The sequence below is a fragment of the Drosophila biarmipes genome, unplaced genomic scaffold, assembly GCF_025231255.1.
Source record: "Drosophila biarmipes strain raj3 unplaced genomic scaffold, RU_DBia_V1.1 ptg000007l, whole genome shotgun sequence".
Lineage (NCBI taxonomy): Eukaryota > Metazoa > Arthropoda > Insecta > Diptera > Drosophilidae > Drosophila > Drosophila biarmipes.
The window spans coordinates 4,449,436-4,477,301 of NW_026114528.1; the positions used below are offsets into that span (position 1 = coordinate 4,449,436).

General features: G+C 34.5%; 1 protein-coding gene across 4 annotated transcripts in view; it reads right to left on the reverse strand.

Moving 5' to 3' along the window:
* Positions 1–27,866, reverse strand: part of LOC108027471 (unextended protein) — a 124,919-nt gene that overhangs the window by 45,313 nt on the left and 51,740 nt on the right. For all 4 annotated transcript variants that reach the window (XM_050889765.1, XM_050889766.1, XM_050889764.1 and 1 more), the window contains exons 5-7: positions 17,947–18,120; positions 17,236–17,881; positions 16,916–17,182 (exon numbers count right to left, since the gene is read on the reverse strand). In XM_050889765.1, the coding sequence (XP_050745722.1) occupies positions 16,916–17,182; positions 17,236–17,881; positions 17,947–18,120 (1,087 nt within the window). The remainder of the gene's footprint in view (positions 1–16,915; positions 17,183–17,235; positions 17,882–17,946; positions 18,121–27,866) is intronic.

Below are 27,866 nucleotides of genomic sequence, written 5' to 3' on the forward strand. Positions count from 1 at the left end.
TAATACAAAAATAAAAATCATCACACTGCGAGATGACCTACACCGGCTCCGCCTGAATCAAAAAGGCAAAAAAAAAAAACAAAAAACAGTAGCAGAAACAGAAAAAGTGTGGAAGGAATGGCAAATCCTTCTATGCCAACGCAGGAAAATAAAGTGAGGTAGGCAAACTGCCGACTACACCAACGCAGGAGGTAGTCCGCCCTCTGCACCATCGTGGGAGGCACATGTTCCTGTCGAGCAAAGGGACGCACCAAGCGTACAAGAGGCCATAAAGTTGTGTCCCAACGATGGACCTCACCCCCTCATAATAGCTGAGTACAGGGCACGACAGGAGTCCAGCAAACCCATCCACAAACGGAAAAGATGTGGGAAAAAGGATAAAACTCCTGCAGCAAAGAAGACTACAGCAATATTGCAACGACCTCGCAGGAGAAAGAAGCACATGCACGGAATATTAAAGAATTGGACAAAATACTGCAAACGAGCAAAGTAACCCAACAAGAGCTGCTATTATGCCAATGCCTAAGTTGCCTTTAATTTTAAACTTCTAACCCGAGTAGATGCGCGAAAGCGCTGCTCAAAAAATAGTAACCACTGTTAGGCTATATACTAACAACTTAAAACTGATATAGGTTTATATAGAGCAAAATATTGTAAATCAGTTAATATTGTAATCAGTTAATAAGGAAATTTATGCGATTATGCCAGCAGACATGTTATTACATTTATTAATTTAATTAAATTTGAATTCCTAAATTCATGTTATAAATGCAAAATATTTTTTCTGTTGACTTTATTTTGCTAAGTGTTTTTTACTGGCCCTAAAATCAAAGAGAAAGCCAGACAGGAAAATATGGAACAACAGGAACATTTAGATATACCTATTTAAAATTTCCTTAGGAGTATATCTACCCAAAATGGGAAATGTAGATGTTAAGTTAGTGGACTCCACTGCTAACGTTATTAACAAAGTAGAACCAAACAATATTGATCTATATTGGGTGCATATAATAATAATGAGCGCTGTAATAAGCGCAAATCTTTTTTACAAAATATACATGTTGTACAATAAATGAAATAATATTTAAATAAATAATTATTAAAGACCCAGAATTCAGAATGCGTGCATTAACCATTCTTCATTGTCATAAAAACTTCATTCCCATTACTGAATTTGAATATGATTATATGGAAAAGTACAATTTGGGATTCAGCCCTTTGTTTGCTTGCAATAAAAAATAAAGGGTTTAATCTTAAATACTTTGCCATACGTCTCAGTAAATGAGGTCGTGGATTACCATCTTATACTCGGTGAAACCAGGTCCTTATGATAAAATTACATAGATAAGATTACCATGGAATGGAACGATTTGTATGCGAAATTGGATAAAATAAAAAACAGAAATCGATAAATCCTACAAATCTCTTAATCAAAGTAGACGAGTTCAAAAGAGCTCAATAAAGAAACATGCAGAAATAATAGTAAACTGCTTTAACGAGGCGCGTATATTAATATATGGGCAACGAGAAAAACTAAATGATGATCAGTGGTCAAAAGTATCACAATTTTTGAAAAGGCTCAAAGAAAATCTAATATCGATAAAAGAAAAATTCAACTTAGACATCTCTGTACCGACCACTCTTAATACACCAACAACAGTTGAAACCGACGCCAACTGGCGTCGGTCAGACAGAGTCAAAGAGTTCAACGCGAATATTAAGGAAGGCGAGAAGAATTGTCAGCAATGCTGATGAATCTACAGCAACTGCCAATTAATACACATTCGAGATTGAGCGGGTGACGAAGGCCTTAGAAAATGCAGACATAACAGACGATTTAACACTAGAACTAGCAAGAAGTTATTCCACACAGCATGCAGTAAAAGCAATGACTAAAAACTGCACGATTGATAAGGTAAAACTTATCATGCCAGCCGGCAAATTCAACACAATGAATGACGCCGTTTCAAAATTCGTACAGTTGCACACCAAGCTCGGTCCTTTACTACAATAACTATACACAGTGCGGCGGAAACCGCGGAAGTTATAGAGGTAATTTCCGTGGTCGTAGTAACAATTATAGTTACTACAACAATACCAACCATAACAATGGTCGCGGCAACTGCAGAGAAAGCTCAAGGAGCCGTGGCAACTCGAACAGAGGTTTCAATAACAATAATACAAATAATGTAAGAGTAGCCAATGACACTTCGGGAAAATCCCAAACCCCTTTAAGTACTTTAGAGAACGTAACAGTTCATTCTATTAGTCTCAGCCAGAATATATTCGTCTCATTCAGCCATGTGGCTACCAGAAAAGAACTTGTATTTTCGGTGGGCACAGGTGCCGAAATCTCTTTAGTAAAAGAAAAGATAATAACATAATAGATATACTGCAAATAAACCAAGAAATTACTAAATCCGAACGCTTAACATCAATTGAAATACAAGCTACCAAGTACATAATTCCACACGATTTTCATATCGTAGACTTACACTAAGACCTCCCTTGTGATGGCATTTTAGGAATTGATTTCATTAAAAAAATACAACTGTCAACTTGACAGCCATTTGAAAATTGGCTTATAATAAGACCAAACAATTTAAAATTTCCAATTTATGATCCAATAGCATACAGTTCTGGCAATAACTCAATTCTTTTGCCAGCAAGATCACAAGTCACTAGAAAAATAAAATTAAATTCAAAAGAGGACAGTGTATTAATTCCAAATCAAGAAATTGAGCATGGAATTTATGTTGCACGTACCATAGCTACAACTTGCTTTTATAAGACTTCTGAATACAACAGGCGAAGATAAAGAGGTCAGTGCGAATAAAATTTAGCACTTTTAAACTACGAAGTAGTCGAAGGATGCAAAGAAACTAGATAAAAGTCTGTATTATCCCAATTGTCAAAAAATTTTCCCCAACAATTAAAATCACAACTCTCAAACTAAAAAATATAATGAGGATTAGAAACAGCTAAGCTATATTTGAAGATTTTATTCTGAAGTACGGTCCAATAAAGATGTTCATTACGGACATGGGAACAGAATATAAGAATTCAATAATTGAAGATTTATGTAAAAGTTTAAATATCAAAAACATAAATTCTAATGCACACCATCACCAGACTGTCGAAACAGTGGAGCGAATCCACAGAACACTTAACGAGTTCATACGGTCATATATCTCAGTTGATAAAACAGATTGGGATGTATGGCTACAATACTTCGTATAATGCTTTAACACAACCTCCTTAATGGTACCTGATTATTATCCATACGAATTAGTATTTGGGAAAACTTTAAACTTACCAAACCATTTCAATAGCATAGATAGAATAGAACCATTATATAATAAAGAAGATTATGCTAAAGAATCTTAATTAAGATTAGAACAGGCATATAAAAAAAACAGAAAAATGCTAGAAACTAATAAACAAAAACAAAAAGATAAATACGTCAAAAAAGCTTAGATTTTTAATTAAAAATAGGATAGGATATTAAACAAGAAATTAAGTTAACTTCGGCAAGCCGAAGTTTGTATACCCTTGCAGCTTTAGTAAATAATATGATATAGTCGTCCGATTTTGATAAAATTTAATTCAAAATTCTAAACCAATTAAAAAATGTTATTTCCAGGCTTACAAGGTTATATGTTAAAAAACACCGAAGATATAATTTTTTCATATTATTTTACCACTAATTTTTTGATTTATCCTATGGCAGCCATATGATATAGTCGTCCGATTTTGAGAAAATTTTATTTGAAATTCAGATTAAAAAATGTTATTTCCAACCTTAGAAGGTTATATGCTAAATAACACCGAAATTATATATTTTTTTTTAAATTTTTACCCCGCTAGTTCCTATGGGAGCTATAGAAATAGATCCAGCTGGTTCCGACTTATATACTACCTGCAATAAAAAGAAGACTTTTGGGAAAGTTTCAGCTTTAAAACTGAGACTAGTTTGCGTAGAAACAGACGGACGGACAGTCGGAAGGACGGACAGACGGACATGGCTAGATCGACTCGTCTAGTGACGCTGATCAAGAAAATATATATACTTTATGGGGTCGGAAACGTCCCCTTCCATGCGTTGTAAACCTCTGACTGAAATCAATATACCCTTATGCATTACCAAAACCTTGGCCAAAGTCAAAAAACATTACTTTTGGAAAAGTATGACTCGATATATTAAAGAGTACATACAAAAATGTCTAAAATGCCAAAAAGCGAAAAAAAAATATATATACATACAAAGACACCATTAACCATTACTGAAACACCACAAACAGCTATCGACAGGATAATCGTGGACACGATCGGACACTGCCTAAGTCTAAACAAGGGAATGAATACGCAGTTACTCTAATATGCGATTTAACAAAATACCTTGTAGCAACCCCAATTCCAAATAAGAGTGCAAAAACAATAGCCAAAGCTATTTTTGAAGATTTTTTTCTGAAATAAGACGTTGATAAATACATGGGAACAGAATATAAAAATTCAATAATTGAAGATTTATGTAAAAAAATTAAATATCGGACTGTTAAAATTAAATACCGGACTGTCGGAACAGTGGAGCGAAGCCACAGAACACTTAACGAGTTCATACGCTCATATATCTCAGTTGATAAAAAGATAGGAACCCCCTTTATGGCATACGATTATTGTCCATACGAATTAGTATTTTGGAAAACATCAAACTTACCAAACCATTTCAATAGCATAGATAGAATAGAACCTTTATATTATATAGAAGATTATGCTAAGGAATCTAAATTTAGATTAGAACAGGCATATTAAAGAGCCATAATAATGCTAGATACGACAAAAATAACTAAGATTTTGAATTAAAAATAGGAGACAAAGTTTTATTAAAAAACCAAACTGGCCATAAGCTAGACTTGAAATATACAGGAACCTATACGGTAAGGAAGAAAGAACCTAATAATAATATAACAATTTAAAATACAAAAAACAAAACGCAGACACTTCATAAGTATAGATTTAAAAAGGTTTATAGAATATATTTTGTAGGATGGCCATTCATAAGAGAAAAATAAAATTATATCAAATTTTTATTTAAAACAAAAATTGTAATTTCTTAACTATAATAATGAAAAATATATATAATAATAAATAATAAGAAATAGTCGCAAAAATTTTTCAAGTTTTGATTTAACTAACTTTTCTACTATATTAACTATAGAATATATATTATACTTACAATATAATAATTAACAAAATAACTCCATAGATTACGTTATTTTTCAAAGGGGAGGGAAAAGTAGTATGCTCACATATCTGGTACACACACAATATAATAAATACTAAATGCAGAATTGATTGAACTTAGTACAATGTAACGCGTGAGCAGTCCCTAGAAGCAAAATCTATACGGGTCCATTTGCACCCAACTCAAGTAGAACTTATTTTCGTTGAGCGGTTTCCGACTTACATCAAACTCGATCGACTGATACTGCATTCATACTGCGCTTTTGTCATAATGCTTAATCGAAGAAAACCAGATCTTTCAAAACCGTACGAAACCTTTCAATCCAACATGCAGGCAATCCTCGCAGAAAACCATCTGCTCCCTTAGGTCATTTTAAAGATTCTTACTCCCTTTCTTGACGACGGGAGTAACCGCGTTCGCAGTTTTCTCAAATAAACAAACCTTTTTTCGTTCGCAAATATCCAATCATCTTAGTGCAGCGTCATTTCTTAACAGAGCTGGAACTCACATCAAGCTTCACACGAGGTACACTTTCTGAATTCCAAATGGAAGAAAAGCCGTCTGGACAATCCTTTGAAAATGTATTACTTTCTTTCGCGTGTCACTTCGCATTGAAAATCAATTGATGGGAGACCTGCTGATACACAGGGTCAGTCAGCGCATCGAACCGCCCATTTACCGACTGCACGGCTTCTTGAGACACATAGCTATTTTTGTCTGCTTGGCTACGAAGGCAGTTCACCTAAAAGCGATTACAGAACTCTCATCGGAGGCCATTGTCACGGCGCTTTACTTTAACTAAAGAGGATTGTCGGCAATCACAAGCAAACTTATAAGGATTCGCGACTGAAGCTTGCATCCCTGCTTGCACCTGTCCATTGTTGCCCTCAAAACACATCATTCCATGAGCAATTTCTGTCTCATTAAGATTGGATCCGTCAGTTTTGGACACAAAAGAGCTGAGATTGGCTGTCCTGTCTTTAAACTCTCCAAAAATGGTGTCACGAAAAGGAGAATTTTGATTCAGCGATCAACTGTCTCCATCGCAATGGAATTTGTTGTCCCAAAAGCCGATATAATTTCGCAATGGAATGGCTAATTAGCCTTCTCTACCTTATTATGGATTTCATCTATAAACTTCTATACTAAAGTGCTGAAAAACAAAATATTATATAAAACAAAACCGGTTTGGGATATTTATAAAATATTTTGTCTCTGTGAAAGGACTTGACTTAACTTTCTTTGCACGGTTAAGCGGTGAACACCAATTCTGACGGGTTTAAAGCAAAAATGCCAAAACAGTAGTTATGGCGTCCCTATTAAAAAACTGGTACATGCAAACAATGCATACTTGAACTTCTAAGAGACCCAAAAACGGCACTACAGTTTTGCGCGAAACGTGGATGTTAAGCTGCGCAGGAAGCCCAGGAATCTGACTGCCAAGTAATTTTATTTAATTTCTAGCTGTTACATACTTTCCGATGAAATAGTATAGCCTTTTACTCTACGAGTAAAGACTTTAATTATAATATCAACAAATAAGCGAATTCTTATTAATAATAATGTTCACATGTGTCGGCATGATAAGAAAAATGAACTTCTAAAATTTTATTACTTTGTCACGTTATCCTAGGTATGCAAGTATGGATAAGAAAACAAAATCCCATTAACACCTTTATAAAACCTTTAAAAATGTGGATGAACTGTAAGAATTGTATGAGTTGTAGAAGTCGTTTCATCTTACACCTAAGCTACATTTGTTTTCTTGCTATTTGATCAGTCAAAAGTCGTCACTTTTTACCCAATTGGAAAGAATTTATACAACCACTCTCATTATATGCGCTTTAGGTTGGTCCAAAAAATGAAATCTTATCCTCCCCATTTTACATGGTAGAGTAAAGATCGTAAATAATCCTAATTTAATTTTTTTTAATTTAGACTTTACGAATAGTCCTCAAAGTTTGTAAAATTACACATACGACATGTGCTATAGTCGGAACTTTTTTCGAAAGAACTACTTTTTTTGAACACCCAAAATCCGACTTTGACACCACGGATTTTCCATCAAAGAGATCCGTGTTTTATTATCCTCTAATGGAGTAGGAAAAACTTTATTACAAAGCGCCAAAAAAATAAATATATAAGTAGGAATGAATAAAGATTTGTTAAAGTTAAGACGTTTTCATGTATTTCGACGTGAAGTGTCTTCCACAGTGATGAAAAACACAGTTTACTCAAATAAGCAAAGACAAAAAAGAAATATTTCATTATATTTTTTACTTAAAAACTAATTTTATTGGGTCTGCTTGTGCGTGGTTGCTTGTGTGTAAGGTGTAAAATTCAATACTAATTTTATTTTTAAGTTAAAAATGAATTAAAGTATTTCTTTTTTGTCCTTTCTTATTTGGGTAAACTGTGTTTTTCAACGTCTTAACTTTAACAAATCTTTATTCATTTAATGGCAAGGAAATTAAATTACATATTTCATTATGCTGTTAAAAAATATGTAATACTGGTTTGGACACCTTTTTTTTAACACAATCAAGTTTATAACATACAAATCGGTTCGGCATCTCTGTCAGGTGAGATGGAATAAAAGCATGAATTCGGACGTGTCGCTTAATCAGAGGAAAATTTTAAATCATGCCTTTAAGAAATCGTGAAATCTATAGCATAAATGGTATATATCGTCCGATTGTAACGATTGTTAGTTTGTTAAAAGTAAAAATTGTAAAACAGAAATCTGGTGGAGCCGGTGGGGTATATAAACCCCGCTATTCACCAAAATACTACCATTTTAAAATTGTGCGCCAAAGCTTTTTATTTTTATATTATTTTAGTTTTCTTTTTAGATTCTTTAATAACGGCTCTAACGATTTCGATTTAAATTTTAAGGTGTAAGGCCTTTAGAGTTATTTAACTTGTTGACACATTCTTGTAAAAAGTCTTGTGTCAAAGTTAATCAATAAAAATGGCAACATTTGAGAGCTCAGAGTTAAATTCTTATAAACAGTTCCGCATAAGAAACTTTAATTATACGAATTTTGGGAAAGTAATAGATGCAATTCAATATGCCTTAATGTAAAACGTGTATTTTTTAGTGTATCTTCTGAATTTCGAATTAAATTTTATCAAAATCGGATCATATAGCTGCCATTGGCATCGGAAAATTAGTGGTAAAATAATATAAAAAAATTATATCTTCGGTGTTTTTTAACATATAACCTCCTACGCTTGGAAATAACATTTTTTAATTGGTTCTGAATTTCGAATTAAATTTTATCAAAATCGAACGACTATATCATATAACTGTCATAGGAATGATCGGAAAAATGGTGGGAAAATAATATGAAACAAATGTTTTTAATGACTTATTTTGCAACTCGAGTATCTTAAAATTCCAATCCGACTAGTGAAGTTTTTCAATTTTGAAAGCTTTGAAAGTAGTTCAGAACTTTGACAAACGAATGTAAGAAATAAAACCAAGTCCGGGCCAACCATATGAAAAAATGTATTTGAATAAGGACAACTTATCAGTTATAAACTTTAAAATCAATTCGCTGACCCTAAAACGCCTTTTTTCAGAAAATTTACATTGGTACACCTTAAAGCGCACCGTTACATTAGGACTTTAAAAATGTTCACACAAATGTGTGTAATGAAATAAAACTTTTGGAAAGATTTTATCCCGATAATATAAAACTTAGATTCTACGACACTTATGTAAATTTTTTAAATCGAATCTGAGTACTAGGTGCGATGCATTGCAGTCAGTGTGGATGTGTTGCAATAAGCGTCAGATACAATTTTATACCCTAGCAGAGGGTATAATGATTTCAGTCAGAAGTTTGCAACGCAGTGAAGGAGACGTTTCCGACCCCATAAAATATATATATTCTTGATCAGCGTCACTAGGCGAGTCGATCTAGCCATGTCCGTCTGGCCGCCTGTCCGTCCGTTTCTACGCAAACTAGTCTCTCAGTTTTAAAGCTGTCGGGCTGAAACTTTCCCAAAAGTCTTCTTCCTATTACAGGTAGTATATAAGTCGGAACCAGACGGATCGGACAACTATATCTTATAGCTCCCATAGGAACTATCGCAGAAAAAAAAAAAAATATATATCTTCGGTGTTTTTTTTTTAGCATTTTTAACATAAAACCTCCTACGCTTGGAAATAACCTTTTTTTAATTAGTTCGGAATTTCAAATTAAATTTTATCAAAATCGGACTACTTTATCATATAGCTGCCATAAAACAATCGGAAAATATGAAAAAATTATATATTTGGTGTTTTTCAACATATAACCTTCTAAGCTTGGAAGTAACATTTTTTAGTTAGTTCTGAATTTCGAATTAACGACTATATCATATAGATGTCGTAAGAACGATCGGAAAATTGGTGCGAAAGTAATATGAAACAAATTAATGCTTTGGGCCTCTTTGACATATTATCTTATAACGGGTGTTTTTTTTAGAAGTATAGAACTTTAAGTTGCAATAAAACAACGATGGATTATTCGATTGACATGAATTTTTTTTTATTCGAAAGATAATCTTGTGGCATTACATTTTATATATGATTTCTGGCATATGACCGCCACAGCTGGCTCGGATGTAGTCCAATCTGGACGTCCAATTTTCGATGACTTTTCCCAACATTTGCGGCCGTATATCGGCAATAACACGGCGAATGTTGTCAAGCGTTTGTGGCTTAACCGCATAGACCAATGACTTTACAAAGCCCCACAGAAAGTAGTTAGCGGTGTTAAATCACAAGATCTTGGAGGCTACTTTTAGGTGCAAAACGTGAAATTAGGCGGTCACCAAACGTGTTTTTCAATAAATTAATTGTGGCACGAGCTGTGTGACATGTTGCGCCGTCTTGTTGGAACCAGAGCTCCTGGACATCAGGCTGTTCAATTCAGGAATGAAAAAGTTAGTAATCATGGCTCTATACCGATCACAATTGACTGTAACGTTCTGGCCAACATCGTTTTTGAAGAAGTACGGACCAATGATTCCACCAGCCCATAAAGCGCACCAACCAGTCAGTTTTTCTGGATGTAACGGTGTTTCGACATACACTTGAGGATTAGCTTCACTCCAAATGCGGCAGTTTTGTTTGTCGACGTAGCCATTCAACCAGAAGTGCGCTGCATCGCTAAACAAAATTCGCTTATGAAAATCGGGAACAACGACAATCTCGTTTTGGGCCCATTCGACGAACCTACGCCTTGCTTGATGATCGCTTGGCTTCAATTCTTGCACGAATTGGATTTTGTAAGCACGAAAGCCAAGATCCTAACGCAAAATCTTCCATAAAGTGGATGGACACAAATCGAATTCCTGTGCTCGATGGCGGATGGACTCGGTCGGGTCTTCCTCAATGCTACGCTCTACAGTATCAATCTTCTGTACGCACCGTACGGCGTCTCTAGGGATGCGAGTTATCAATAAGAGTAAACGTGGTGCGAAAACGTTCCATGGTTAATCGAATAAACTGCTCTGATGGACGATTTTATCGACGATAAAATGAACGTAGTGCGCGATACATATTCCGCACTGAACCATTACTTTCGAAATAAAATTGCAATATTTGCAAGCGTTGTTCAGGCGTGAGTCTATTCATGATGAATTGCCAAACCAAACTGAGAATAAATCACTTGACAGCTGTTAAATCGGTCGCCATCTTGAACAGTGATGCCATCTTAAAGTTCTATACATCTAAAAAAAACACCCGATAGTATTGGGATTATAATTTTTTATATTTTTAGTAATTTCAAATTAAATTTAATAAGAATCGGACTACTCTAACATATAGATGTAAAAAAAATATGGTCTGAAAAAAAATATGAAATATTGTTTTTTAATATCACTGAAGTTAGCAAAAATCCCTAAAAATGTTAAATGTTGTTACTAAAGTTGATTATTTCTTATATATAACTGCAAGGGTATACAAACTTCGGCATGCCGAAGATAACTTCCTTTCTTGTTTATTGTGAAATGTGAAGATAGTACCATGAATTTTACATCAATATTTTAACAGGTGCGTAAAGTGTAGCACAAAAGAATAAAATAAAAAAACGCAAGAGCTTATCATAAATACGAAGTAAAAGTTAGACAATACATATCTGCAATTGTACATATGCACATTTAAAATACACACGAAAAAATAACTATTTGTATGATTCTTTTGCAAACCGAAGCAAATTTTTTTGGATACATTTTTAATTTGCCTGAAACTTAGTTTACCTATACTATTTGGTTAACAAATAAACACGTGAAGCAAAGTTTGACCAAAAGAAGTTTTTTTTTATACAAGTTAAGTTCCAAAGTAAACAGAACTTTAAAAATAAGACAGAACAAATAGTTTTTTCAGCTAAATCAATTTATTTTATTCAAAATAGTCTCCTTCTGCTTTAATTGTTTTAGCTCGTTGCCCGGTATGGCCGCCAGTATGCCGGTGCAAGCCTTTTGAATGGCCTCTACGTCTGCATAACGCGCTCTTTTCATCGGCAAATGCATTTTTCCGTACAGGTAGAAGTCGCACGGTGCCAGGTAAATACAACTAAGTGGTTGATCAAATAGTCGGACACAAGCGTCGATCGATGATATTGCGCATTTAATGTTGGTTCATTGCAACAGGAGGGTGTGCGTAGGTGACTACTATATATACATGCAGAAATGAAAATTTAGAGTAATCGCCCGATTGTTTCGAGTGGTTCATCAATCGTAAGGTATTACAAAAACTAAAAATTGCGTCCTCACTTAAAATGCGCGGCGAATGACACCTCCATGGTCACAATCGGATGCTCCGTTTAAAAGAAATACGAGAAAGACAATTTTGGGGGCCTCCTCAAAATTAAAATTTTGTTTTGTTTTTCAGTTATATTAGAGTCCTAAAAATTATAGACAATGTTAAACAGCTCAATATAAGAAACATCAGTTGTACCACTTTTGGAAAAACTAGCTAGTTGTGCGAGAAAACAGCTAAATTTTGTGTACTTATAACTTGGGTACTGAATCTATGGAAAAGAAAGATATTTCGTTAGAAAGATATTTCGAAACAATATGTACGCCTTTTAAACATGATTTTTCGAAACTTCACTGTTTAAAAACTATGGTCCAAAGTTATTTATTATTAAGATATTTTTTTTTCCTATATCCCCAAAAACGACTTTAAAATTTTAAGGAGTTTGCGCAACTTTTGACTCACGACACATTATTGTAAAAACAACCGTGTCAAAGTTATTAAGCAACAAAAATGGCCACGTATAACCTTGCATTGACCTTTTTTTTGTGTATCCCAAGTTTATTTAAAAGCCCTGAAAATTTAAGATGATGTAAAACATAGTTATATATTGCTTGATAGAAAAACATTAGGTCTACCAATTTTGGAAAAACTAGCTAGTTCGGCGAGAAAACAGCTATAAAAAGCTAAATTTTGTATGTTATTAGATAGGTACGCCCTTCTAACATGATTAGATTGTTGTAAAATGTTACCCTTTACCCATTTAGTAGTTTAAAACATATAACACTGACTGAGCTTTGTATATTTTTGTACGTATCCATACTCATTTATATCAATTCTTATAAACAGCATAAAAAAAGTTTATGGATTATAACTTTTATTTTTTAAAGGTGCGATCGTCACCTTACCTCGTTAATAGGTGTTTGATTACATTTTCAGAACTTTTGTTGTTGAAGGTGCGATCGTGACTACATTTTTACTTCGTTAAGAGAGGTGTTGTTGTTTGATTGGTGTATTAGTATGTATTATCTAAATTGTCATCTAATTGACTAAAAGATAAAAGGACAAGTAAATGTTAAAAAGTGAAGTGAATATATATTAATGTGGACGTTAGAGTGGGCACGGAAATTTTTTTTTGAAACGGAGCCTCGCAGTATATTTATTTTAAACAACCGAGAAATTTTACAGATGCTTACGAAATTGCTTATTCCAAAGAACTTAAGCATCGATTGACTGGGATAGTAAATGCGTCAGAGTCTGTATTCCCCTGGGCAACAGTACAAATACATACAAATACAAATTGGGATAAAAAAGAAACCAGGAAATGCCTTCGGATACACACTTCTAACATCTTCGGAAAAACTGCAAGTTTAAAAATGAAAAATGTTTTTTTGTGTGGCAAAAAAAGAAAAATGTGCAATTAGCCTACAATAGAATCAGTACTTCAAGGCATTTTGCAAATATATTAATTTTTTAAGCAAACTCTACGCAAACACACACTTCAGACCCTGGGATTCATCAAGCTGAATAAGAACAAGTGCTTTTTTTTATTGGTCGTCTGATCACAATTTAACACACAATTGCAATAAGAAACTGTTAAATTCATCACAAGTCTTAATGCCCTACGTCCCATCGCTAGTTACTAGCAACAAACGCCAGCCAAATTGGCCTGTGTGCAGTGTTATCGCACTTTGCTATAGATGGGAAAGAGAAGCCTATACAAGTCGATCGATGATTGGAACAGAACAGCAATAGCTCCATATTGATAAAGCGATTGCTATCTTATGGGCGGGGAACAGATTCTTTAAGTATCTGTAAACAAGGCATTGGACCCTTATAGCAGACAATAAGCCAATACCCAGATATTCCATATTCTGTCATGTATATCGTGTATGGCAAACTACACAGACTTCATGTCTAATTTAAACATAAGATAGCAGAAAGATCCAAGGAAAATTGCAATGCCGACTACTTTGCCGGTAGCAGGCCCGTTGGGCTATTATGTAAAAAACGACCTGCGATGAAAAACCCGATGCATTTGACAACTAGCATTAACATCTACTCGAATAGCAAAGGAGACACGAAAAGTTGAGCATTTAAGAAAAATATTGCAAGATATTCAAGGCGTTAGTGCCCCAAACGAGCAGGATATACATAAGGCTCCAAAATCTCATTAGCAAATCTCATCTGGTTGCCCAATTTTCGAGCGCAACTGAGTCAGTTTGTACTAGAAGAACTTTATGGTACTAACTTGGCTACCGTCAAACTGAAGGGCATTGCTCGTTCGTTTACATATTGGTCAGGGATTGATAAGGCTATGGAAAACATAGCCAAATTATGAGATGGTTGCTCCAAAAATGCTAATTTGCCGCCGAAATACTCTCAGAATCACTGGTAATATTCGAAAGCCCCCTGGGAACGCGTACATATCGACTTTGTTGGCAGGGTAAGATGTTATTATTAATAATCTCTGACTTTTACTTCAAATGACGTGGCGGTTACGAAATGAATCACAGCATCAGTGCTTTACTGGAGGATCTTTTCGAGAAGTTTGGAATACCCCACATGGTAGTTTCCGAAAACGGAACCAATTTGAAGTTCGAGAAGTTCAACGATTTCTTGACCAAATATCACCCCGCAACAAACGGACGAGTAAAGCGTAATGTAGAAACTGTTAAAGGTTCCATTAGAGCAATGGGTACTTCTTTTAGTGTCTTATAGGCAGATCTCAATAAATTCTTCAGTCAATGCAAAAACGCTCTACACTCCACAACAGGTGAGTCATTAGTGAAACTATTTATGGGCAGACATCGAAGTCTTATTTTCCTGGGTTAAAACTTTTAGCCGCCATATAGCAGTCAAGATCAGTGACATCTAAGCACCCAATATTTAGCATCGTGTCAATGGCACTGAGTAAATCATCGTGATTCCACAGCGAGCTCCGTTCCAAGTTACATGCGAAGTACTTCGCAAATAGATTAGCGACCCCAATGTCCGAGGAAGCTGACAGACTCTTAAATGACATATGTGAAGGAAAGTAAGAGGCTGTTCGTTTAGAATTGACGAAGTGCCAGAATGCTTTAGGATTAGTAATTAATTTACGCTCAATATCAGCAATTTATTGGCTGTATAAAAATGTATTAAGGAACTTATCGCCGCTTTATATGTAACGCTTATAGAATTAATTTCTTAGATTTTTATATTTCTTCAGTCCTTGTGTGTACCATGGTAGTCTATAAGAACTTTGAGTTTTAGCGTATCTGCATAAAATAGTATAGTAAAAAGATAAAAAATCTTAATAGCTAGTATTCACATCAGCATATTAGAAATATCATTGCGGGTAGAATCTAAACTGCTAGAATAAATATGTGTAAGAAGCAAGCGAGAATTAATTGGGGAAAAAATAAACAAGTAATTGAAAAAAACAGAGGCTTGTAATGGGACGATATCTTGGTATATGTGGCCAATGTTGTTGCGCTTAAATAAATCAAAACTGCTGCTGGGGTACAAAAATTAGATCTAGAAGCTTATTTAAGTTATTAAATACATGGTTAATCTGGACTAATCCCATACTAAGAAGCATATCGATGACTAAGATTTCGTGGGGAAGATGTAGACTACCATTGCTGAAGACTCAACATTATGAGCCTACACGAGCGAGGATAGGTTAGAGTCGCCCAAAACACACATATATACTGACCATCTTCCAGCTCCTGATATAGGTGGGCAATGTTGTCCCCATTCGTTTTATATAAATCGAAACTGCTGCTGGGGTACTGTCAGGAGAATTGCCTTTGTGGGACACAGAATTAAAAATGCAAGCTTGCTTACGCGACACAGAAATTAAAACTTCGCCTATCGTGTTTTAACAGGATCTCGATCTTTACGGAACACTTGGTAAAGATTCGTATAGAAGAATTCATTATCAATGAAATCAATGTTAAGCCAGGTTTCAACAAAAATTATGACGTCATGATCACCATGAAACGTTGCCTGTAAAGGGGATTGCGCCTTCGTATGCTTACGCCGATATTTTGAAAATAAATATTGAAATTTGTATTGTTTTCGCAAATCCGTTGACTGAGCGATAGAAAATGATGAGAGCTCAACTCAAAGGAGCGCTCCAATATTAGACAAAAACTCTCCGTTAGAAGAGAGACAGGCAAGCAGCTGCCGATGTTGTTTTTAAATAGATGACTTGATGTTGAAGTTTGTCCAGGATCGTTTTTATCGTTTTTAAATACTGAATCGAAAAGATGATTAGGGATACCAAGGTCGACATTAAAAAACTTTAAACTAGTAACGTCAATTTCTTTTTTTTGAAATTGTACACAAGTAAAAAAATTCTCATCCACTTTAAGCTTGGTGGACACGTATTTTAAATTAGCATTCGGCTCTGTATCTGTTGCAAACTTTCCAACATGGAAGAATTTCTTGCAAGGCAAAACATGAAGATCTTCGGCATTAGAACTACAACAACATGTTTGCTGGGCTTATTGCTGTTCCTTCTCTTCTTATTTCGAACTCGTATGAAATTTTCTCTCAGTATCTAAAGCTTTATTGGAAGGGTCAACGACCGCGGAAGACGTAGAAGCATATGACTGGGGAGCTACAGGTACGGTGGTAGGCCTCGGTAAATGAGGTTTGAGATTTACATTTAAATTTTGAATCAATGTATCATCTTAAAGGTGGAACGCCTCCAAGAATTTATTATGAAGGCCCTGATATAAAGATAAAATATCGAGAATTTTAAGCACGTCCGAACGCGAAGAAAGCTAGATGACGACTGAAACTTGTTAACATTCAATATTGCTATACTAGAAAAAAGGGACGTGATGGTTACATTTTTAATATACAAAAATTTCTAATATAAAGTTTAGGAAACGAATTTTATTTTAAAATTTAATGCGTTTACTTACCGATCACTACATTTGGCACCAAAGCCTGTGTTCCGAAATAGGTAAACGGGCCACTTTCAAACATAAGTGCTTCCTTGCCAATCGTAACTTCCACCCTACCCTCCAAAATAAGTACAAAAAAGTCGACAGATTTTCCTTGAGTGAAAATGTAAAGGCTTGGATCGTCTTTACTTTTTGCTTTGGTTTTAATGTTGTGAAACACGTCTTGATTAAGTAATCTTCGCAAAATGGGCTCCGAAATAACATCTTTTTTAAAAGCATCGACAGCTGAAAGTTTTTTTATTATTAAAAGAAAAAACAATATTTATAATATACATTACCGGTGCTCAAGTACTGGAAAGTAGCCAGTGTTAATTGAGGAGAAATCCGAACGGCTTGCACTTCACGACGTTCGGCAAAGGCTGAAAAGTCCGATTTTTTATATCGATTTCTTTTAATTTTTGTACGGTTATCAACAAAAACATCAGTTTCGTCAACAATTTCGGCTTGAATTAGTTCTTCAATTACATCTTCTAAAGTAACCAAGCCGACAGTTTCATAAAAAGGATCGCCATCCCCCTCATTATTTACGCGGTGGACAAAAGCAATGTGCCCAATTGTTCCTTCTTTAAATTGATTAAACATAATATCTAAGGTATAATCTTCAAAAACGAAGTGAACCGGGTTTTGGTAAAACTCGCATAGCGTTTTCAATGGCGTGTTATCATCGGTATCAACAAAAGCCAAATCCTTAATATAAAGCAATGTAACAATGTTTTTCCTATCACCATCGTATACCGGAATACGAGAATAGCCAGAATTCATAATTTCAGACACTGTTTCGAAGTCAAGTAATGCATCTAGTGAGAGCATAAAAGCATCATTTATATGAGTCATCACGTCTGCTACTGTTTTTTTACGTAATTCTAGAGCTCCTGAAATGATGTTAACCTCATTTTTATCCAGATCGTTTACATCGTTAGTAACCTAAATTATAATAACACAAAAATAATTAAAAGGTATAAAAAAATAAATAGATTTGTTACACTTACTCGAACAAGCTCCTTCAAGCGTTCCCGGTTGTAAACATTACCAATTTCTTCCCCTAACAATTTATCCAGAATACGCGAAACTGGATACGAGAGTGGTGCTGTTATGGCCATTACCGTTTTCGTTATTAAGATAGTTTTGGCTCCAATGGCCAACCCATGCCTTGAACATACTGCCTGTAATATTAAATAATATATAAAACTGTATTTTAACGAGAAATAAAAGTAATTTCGGCAAGCCGAAGATCCTTTACCCTTGCACGTCGTTCTCGTAGGGCATTGTAATGTAAAGAACTGATTTTATAGGCCTGCACATCCATATACGTGCGGATAATTCAAAGATTGGGTGTTCGTCCCACGAATTTTATATGACGTGTCGTGTGCCCCGAGAAAACACAGGATTCAAATGATAACGCAGGATTCAAATGATAATACTACTGAGTCAGTGAATTGGCTGGTCTCGGTGTCGCCTCGCGCTATTTTCACTGGCCGCTGATATTACTCGTCCTGGCTTGCCGACGAGTTAACTCGGTGTCCAATTCCCTCCTGTGTCTCGGAATGCTCGTAGTGACCCCCTCTGCTCGTTCGGGATGCGTCAACAACTTTCTAGACAATAATCGCCCGTTCCTTGCTCTGTCTCGCTAGGGTTTCGTTCAGTTCGGAGTGACAGTCAAGGTTAACGACAGGAAGCTGCCTAGCAGTTTACTTTGCTTTACTCGTAGCGCAGACGAACGTTCCAACCAGCCTTTTCATTCTTGACATTCATGCGCTTCGCAACGAGTTCCGCGAGGCGATCGCGACTGCCAGTAATGTCTTCTAGCGTCCCTGCCAATGTCCTTTGCTCTGCATTTTATCGTGCGTCCTCTTGGACAACCGACGTCCCGGGACTTGCTGAACCGCAGGACTTCTCCAAAACAACCCCTCTTGAAAGCCTGCACCGGTCGATTGCTCGCCAGGCTTTGTACTTTGGTACTCTGTCACTCGGGTTTTGGTCAGTTGCTGTTTCGGGACTTCGCAGATTATCGCAGGGATCTCCAGGACAATGCCTCTGAACACCACAAATCAAAAAAAGAAAGAACGCTATAGTCGTCGAGTGCCTCGACTATCAGATACCCGTTACACACCTTAAGGTAGCAAAAGGGAAATAGCTATGTAATAGATATATAATCAGCAAAGATATATTTTAGGGCGCCACCTACCGGCTATTTCAGTAGATGTTATGTGGGCGGCAGACAGATTTAAGCGTTAAAACCATTTGTAGGCGTTAGGATAGGAACACACATATTTCTATTAAAATTTTGTTTCTACCATTAAAACTGTAGATCGACTCAGCTAGTGATCCTGATCAAGAATATATATACCTTATGGTGTCGGAAACGCTTCCTTCTACTTGTAAAATACTTTCCGACGAATCTAGTATACCCCTTTACTCTACGAGTAACGGGTATAAAAATATAAAGATAACGTCCCAAGGGACGGGCGGACATGTCTTGTGAAAGAAATTCATAGAATTGGTTGTTTGGTAAAGTATAACAAATATAAAACACACCTCTTTATAGCGTACTTTTTCCCCGCTGCGACGTTGCAACGCTTAAGGGGTATATAAATTAATGAGATTCTTGAACTTTGTTTTATAGGAAGGAAAACGTTTGCTCAAAATTTGTTTTTGGTGTTTAAAAGAATATTATTTTTGGCTTCAACAAATGTAATTAGACGGAGTATTAATAGTTTTGTTTTTTAGCCTATCCTGCTTTTGTTGAAACTTCCACCAGTTACGCTGTAATTTATATTTTTAAATTTCTTCGTTCAAGGATAAGGTAATTGGTTAAACTAACTAATTGTTTTACAATTATGATTTCAGATAACCCGTTTTTAAAGCTCAAAGCATTCTAAAGCTTTTGTTTTTAAACAAATTAGAAAGGAAATCAGGTCGCTACCGTGGGTAGGAGCTTTCCAATTCTTAGAAAATGAAAAACTAATTGCAGAAAAAGGACGCACCATTTTAATTTACTATCGTATTAACTAGCAAATCGTTTCTATGACAGCAGATATATATAATCATATGCTTGCGCCATAAGTTTAATATGAAAAAACTTTATTTAATTTATTCTTAAACTGGTTACAATATTTTTAGAATGGAAGAACACCGACTTGCTATTGACAAATCTAAAACTGAACTCACTCTCTAACTCCTACCTCATTTTCCTCTGGCTTGCTTATAGTTTGGTAATTTTCCATTGACTTGTTAGTTTGAATTTTGCCTGGCCTCAGGTGGATAGTCTTGGGTATAACATTATGTTTTCTTTTACATTAATTTGATTGGGAAGATCGTTTACAACTTCTGTTCTCTGTGGTGTTTCTTCCTTTGGTTTTACATATTTTACAATAAGTTTTCTTGGTATGCTCATAAATTTATGCAATAAATGCAATAAAATGTTTATGATAATAATAACAAAAGTAGTTAAAGTAATTGTTTGAAATACATTATAATATTTTGTATGCGATTCTTTTATTTCTATTATATTATTTATTTTAGATTACATTAACACTCTGTTAATCCAACATTAAATTTTAAAGAGTGAATTCGTCTAATTGTATCGAACAATTAATGATTTTAACCATGTTACATTCGACTATAGAAATTACTTTATTACTCCATTTTTATAATTCTTAGTATATTTACATTCAGTATTTTTCTGTCTATTTATTCCATTTATGCATTCATCGATTACAATTTTCTGTTTCTTTGATAAATACGTTGTCTTTATAAGGAAATATTTATCAAGTATATTTTCTGTTAAAATATTATTATTTCCATCAGGATAAGAAATTATTTCTCTGAAGGAATATGGAAAACAATCAATAAAACGTTTGTGTCTAATTTAAGACAAGTAGATGTTTTGATTTTTAACAATTTCTCAGGGTTTATATTTTGCTAATAATCATTTTTTGTAATTGTAATTTTGGATTAAATAACACTAATTGCATTCCTAAATCAATATCTACTACATATTCAGTAAAGAGTTCTAAATTAAATATTAATACGCTGAACTGTTGTTTCTCCTTTTTCTTTTAGTTTGTTAATTATTTCGATTCCATAATTATTAAGTTTCTGTACCATCCTATCTTTGTCATATTGATCTAAAGTTCCGAATAGACCTCTCTTACGCTAAGCTATGGAAATTCCATTAAACCTGCGTTTAGAACACAAGTGTCTACCTAATTATTAAGTTTCTGTACCATCCTATCTTTGTCATATTGATCTAAAGTTCCGAATAGACCTCTCTTACGCTAAGCTATGGAAATTCCATTAATTTCCCTTTTAAGTTTTTCTACTAAATATCGGAATTCATCGGCTTATCATCAGCTAGCTATCATCTTTCACTAGACGAGTCGATCTAGCCATGTCCGTCTGTCCATCCGTTTCTACGCTCAGTTTTAAAGTTATCGGGCTGAAACTTTTTTAAAAGTCTTCTTTTTATTGCAGGTAGTATATAAGTCGGAACCAGCCGGATCGGACAACTATATCTTATAGCTGCCACATGAACGATTGAAAACTTAATGGTAAAATAATATGAAAAAATGTTATTTTCTGTGTTTTTGAACATATACCTCCTATGCTTGGAAATAAAAACTTTTAATTGGTTTTGAATTTTGAATTTTGAATTAAATTTAATCACGACTATATCATATAGCTGCCATAAAAACGATCGGAAAATTAGTCGGAAAAATTGTAACGTATAGCCTTCTAAGCTTGGAAATAACATTTTATAAATAGCTCTGAATTTCGAATTAAATTTAATAAGATCGGACGACTATATCATATAGCTGTCATAGGAACGATCGGGAAACTATTTACTAGAGTTGATTATTTCTTATAACTGCAAGGGTATGCAAACTTCGGCTTGCCGAAGTTCCTGTTTTCGTTACTTCAAAGTGTTTTCAATATTTTTCTTCAAAGACCCTTTCCTTTTGAATGAATTTGCGTTTTTGATTTCACTAAAGGTGCTTGTTTGTATTTTAGATCTATTTCAAAATCCTGACGTTTTTCGTTTAATTTTTCAATTCTATTTTTTTCTTCTCTTGCGTGTCATAATCTGGGACTCCTGCATACTTGAATATGTTAGCTAGTATTTGATTTGTGGCATTATGTTTTGTTTGTGGTTGTAAATGTAAAGAATTTATTCAAACTTAGTATATCTGTTTTCAATATCTCATTCATTTCCTATAATCGTTATTTATTCGTCGTAAGAGTATGTACCCATTAGAAGAAAGCGTTTCCGAACCCATAAAGCATATATATTCTTGATCAGGATCACTAGCCTAGTAGATATAGCCATGTCCGTCTGTCTGTATGTTGGTATAAACGCTGAGATCTCGGAAACTATAAGAGCTAGAACAGTCAGACTTGGAATGCAGATTTCTGGGCTTCATACGCAGTTTTTTTCAGCAGATTGCCACGTCCACTCAAACGCCCACAATCCGCGAAAATCTAGCGTCTGCATTTGGAATGGTAGAAACAAAATTGTAACTGAAATGTGTTTGTCTCATCAATACCTATCGACTGACCAAAAAAAAAGTGTGTCACGCCCACTCTAACGCCCACAAACGGTTTTAACGCTTAAATCTGTCTGCCGCCCACATAACATCATAACATGAAATAGCCGGTATGTGGCGGCCTAAAATATCGCTTTGCTGCTTTTCTCTAAACCATAACAAACTGGTTTATGATTTTGTGATAATACTGCTCCTATCGCCATGTTACTTGCATTTGTTGTTAAAAAAAATGGTTTACTAAAGTAATTGTAATTTTAAATTTGCATGTCGCCATTTTTGAAATACTTTTTTCAATTAATATATTCCTCCAGTAGGGTAAAAAAAAACTAAACAATCAAATAAATTACAAAATGTCATTAGAGTAAATTCGTAATGACCATGTTTTGTTTGAAATGATGTTGATGTTCTGGTTCTATTCTAATTTGATGTAATCCTCTGGCTAAAGCAATAGAGTGAAATTGTGATTGATAGATGATACTGTATCTATCATAGCTCTAAGGAGTTTTTCTTTAATCAATACTCTACCGTATGGACAACACTTTCTGTATCCGAGTCAGTTTGCTGAAAATATACGTCAATACATTTCTGTGCACTGTTGGTCTCCCTTTGTCTCTTAACAGGTACATTCTGAGAATTACTTGAAGTTGATCTCTGGATATTTAAAGGATTTTGTGCCCTACCTCGGTCTAGATTTCATTTAAAGGCAACAATGCTTAAAAATGTAACATGGTGTTACTAACGTTGATTATTTCTGATAACTGCAAGGGTATACAAACTTTGGCTTACCGAAGTTAACTTCCTTTCTTGTTTAGATAAAGAATTATCCAATCTGTCGGGAAGTTTTTATTCGATACAATCCCTAATAGTCTTGTTTAATGAACTTAACCTATCTGTTGGATCTGATTCTAATTCTAATTTATAGTATACTTTTGAAAATCTTATGTTGAGTTCATTCACGAACTTACTAATGCTTTCTTGATATGGGGTGTCCCAAATATGCTGCATGATGTCTTCATATTGCCTGTGGTCGTTAATGGCTTTGATTAGAGCTGCTTTCGTAGTTACCCATGCATTAGACTTCTCTTCTTCGATGACTGCTTAAGCTGAGTCGACAATGGTCCTCTCGATGGCTCCATATATGATGTGGGATTGTCGGGCATCTTGAGCAGGGTATAATTGTAGAAGGTAGTCTACATCGCTGGCGATGTACCGGCTTAGTTCCGATGGGTTTCCATTGAAATATGGCAGTTTTTTATTTGCCCGATTAACGGATTCAAGTGAATCTCGGACAGCTGTGGTAAGGCTGAAGGATTTGCATTTCAACTGTCTTTTTTTTTTATTTATTTTTAATACTTAAATTGTTAGCGCGTATTGACCGATTTGGATTTTTAATTTAGTTTATAAACATAAACTTTTATTTTATTTTACTTTCTATATTGACTCTTATATTTCTAAGCGCATATTGACCAAATTGGTTTTTTTTATTCAAGTTCTGCATTCAAAAAATGTACACATAGATTCTCTAGCGGATCTCTTTTATAGTCTTTTTTGTTCACGGATTTTTCGCTGATCAGACTAAACTAGTCGTCCCTTCTTTCTACCGGTGTCTTTTTAAATTACTTTAATTATGCAATTAAATGCATGCATCATAAGTTTAATATAAACAAAAACTCTATTCTCCTCCTCCTACTTCATGTACGATTATACCTCCGTTTTGAGCTTTAGAGCTTTTTGTGAGTAGGCTTTGTTGTTATTGATTGACTATCTAACTTGGTTAACTATAAGCTGAGGTTTTTTGTTTCATAGTTATTTTCCTCTGGCTTGCTTATAGTTTGCTAATAATACTCGTTACTTTGTAGAGTAGAAGGGTATATTGATTTCGCCAGAAAGTATATGAAAGGAAGCGTTTTCGACCCCTTAAATTATATTCTTGATCAGGATTGATTATATTATTGATGTGTATCTGTCCGTCTGTCCGTATGAACGCTGAGATCTCGAAAACTATTCCTACGCAGCGCGTTTTTGTTTAAGCGGGGTTGCCTAAAGTTTTTATGATAAACAATTTCCGATAGTCGAGGAACTAGACTATAGCGTTCTTCCTTGTATTTCATTGGCTTGTTTACAATTAAATTTTGATTCTTATTTCTTAGAGGGTGTCTCGATTATTATTTCTTAAAGTGTGTCTCGAGGGTGACTGCATAATGTGAGTATGTATGTGTGTAGACACGTACATAGGAGTGCTTGGTGCTATGGATATGTCACTATTTATATCCGCCTTTTGTTAACCCTTTCGCCCAAACTTAGTAATAGTAATTACAATAATACTACACTTGGAATTGAATCAAGCTAATTTACTTTTGAAAATCAATTAGAAAAGTTATTTCAAAAAGAGTGCGCAGCCAAAACTGTGTTGTAAAATTCAAAAGAGTCATCAAAATTATTAATTTTTTTTGGTAACAAATAAGAATAAAAATGTGCAAACTGAATATAATTCAGTTAAATTTATGATTATCTGTGCAAAAGGAAATTTCATTTGTCTTTACACAGGTGTGTCTTTAAACAGGTGTCTAATTTTAAAGTCATAACGTCTCTTGTGGTAACAAATATACTTTTTCTTCGATATGAGGCCGGAAGAGAAATGTTTGACAAATAAGGAAAACAAAAGGATCGTATGGTGATAACTATGATGTTTAAACTAATAAAGAAAGTGAAAATAATATGGTTCCATAGTGTTTTGCAAGATTTGTACACATAAATGTAAAGCTTAAAGATTGGCCTTTTTGAAAATATTAGTTAAAATGTACGTGAAAAAGAATCTTGTGATGCTGTTGATTTGTGCTTTGAAAAAGTTGACACTTAAGTGGTAAGTAAGGCCATTCCTCGAGAGAGTAAATATGATATCAAACGATAAATTGGTATTTTGTTGTACATGTTCTCAACTTACCACAACCAAAAAATTAACAAATGTTTACATTTAAACGATAACCAACAAGAAAGGAAGTTAACTTCGGCAAGCCGATGTTTGTATACCCAGTTATAAAAAATAATCAATAATTTTATTAAATTGAATTCGAAATTCTTAAAAATATAAATATTTATATTCCCAATATTATAAGATAATATGTAAAAGAGCCACAAAGCTATAATTTGTTTTACATTATTTCCCACCAATTATCCGATCTTTCCTATGACAGCTATATGATATAGTCGTCCGATTTTGATAAAATTTAATTCAAAATTCAGAACTAATTTAAAAATGTTATATTCAAGCTTATAAAGGTATATGTTAGAAAACACTAAAGATGTCATTTTTTTTTTCATTTTTTCCCCGATAGTTCCTATGGGAGCTATAAGATTTAGTTGTCCGTTTCGGCTGGTTCCGACTTATAAACTACCTGCAATAGAAAGAAGACTTTTGGGAAAGTTTCAGCTCAATAGCTTTAAAACTGAGAGACTAGTTTGCGTAGAAACGGACGGACAGACGGACATGGCTAGATCGACTCGTCTAGTGACGCTGATCAAGAATATATATACTTTATGGGGTCGGAAACGTCTCCTTCACTGCGTTGCAAACATCTGACTGAAATCATTATACCCTCTGCAAGGGTATAACAATTCCAGCTGAAATGCTGTCATTTACGACTGGGTACCTTCAGGCATTGGTAACATGCAAGAATGTATTCGTTTTCGACAGCTCGCTCTGCCGAAATAACCCTTAAATTTTGAAATTCTAAGCTTATTGGTTGGTTGGAGAAAAAAAAACATTTATTTTATACCTACTTTATATGATGATATGATGAGTGCTATTGAACGCAAGTCCTGCTTTGAGAAGCTTTAGGTATATATATGCTTTTCATACGTATATTATATTAAATAACCAAGTCAACGATAGCAAATTCAAGTGGCGATTTTAACTAATATGTATTAGGAAAACTATTTAAAATAATGGTAACAGACACCAATTGATTATAAATATAAATAGTATTGTATTTATTTAAAACTGGTAGTATATTATCACTGTGGACGGCAGTCCACGTAGTGACGAATCGCACCAAAAGGGTGTGCGAAGGAGACTACTATATATATAAGAAGAAATGAAAATATACAGTAATCGTCCGATTGTTTCAAGTGATACATCAATCGAAAGGTATTGCAAAAAAAAGCCTTCAAGAACTTGTATGAGTTTGGGAGAATGGCTGGTGAAAGTGTAAAGCGCTATTAACTTAGTTGTATTCTCAATTAAAATCGGATGCTCCGTTCAAAAGCAATACGCAAAACAAGGTTTTCGGGTCCTCTCAAATTGATAAATATCATTTGTTTGTCAGTTTCTACCGAAAAGTTATTTTAAAGTCCTGAAAATTCAAGACGATTTTAAACAGGTCAATATAAGAAACATTAGTTTTACCACTTTTGGAAAAACTAGATAGTTTGACGGAAGGTATTTTGAAATGTGTACGCCTTTCTAACATGATTCTTATATCAAACAAAAACACCTATTAACGAGTCAAAAATATAGTGACGATCGCACCTTCAACAATCAAAAGTTCTGATATCAACCTTTGTGACAAAAATGTGTTTTACAACCTACTAAATAAATAAATTTTCTTTATTTTTTTACATTCGGCACGCTTTATGAAAATTGTACAGCTAAACACAAACATATTAAATAGCAACAACAGAACCAAATTTCGGAGCAACCAAAATTTAGCTGCATATATCAAAGGCAATGTATGTATGGCCGTTACACACCTTTGAGATTATATTGGTCTTTGTTTATTCTTCATGTGGAAGCCCTCAAATCACACTTTGCGTCTTCCTTTACATATACTATTACGTCAAAATTAAGAAAAATATGGGACCAAATTCAGAGCTGGGTAGACGGTTTTCCACAGAACGCTCCATGTATTCGTAAACTAATATACATGAGTAACATAACTTTCAAAGAACGTCACAGCTTTCCGACATATTTTTTTACGTCATACAGACAAGCCGTCAATCAACAAGAACTGGATTTTGTCGGCTTGCACCGATAATTTTTTGGATTTTTATTAGGTTTTGGACGTTTGCCCACAAATACTTTTTCTTTTGTCGATAAGAGCGACAGACTATGTTGGCATCTATACTACTTCACCGTCAGTCTACAATGTCGACCAATATAAAACAAGAAAGGAAGTTAGCTTCGCCAAGCCCAAGTTTGTACACCCTTGCAGTTATTAGAAATTATCAACGTTGGTAACACCAGGTTACAGTTTTAAGGATTGTTGCTAGCTTGATTTCATTATTTCTTTGACCCTTACTTTGACAGCTATATGTTAGCGTGGTCCTACATTTATTAAACTTAATTCTAAATTCTTAAACAAATAAAA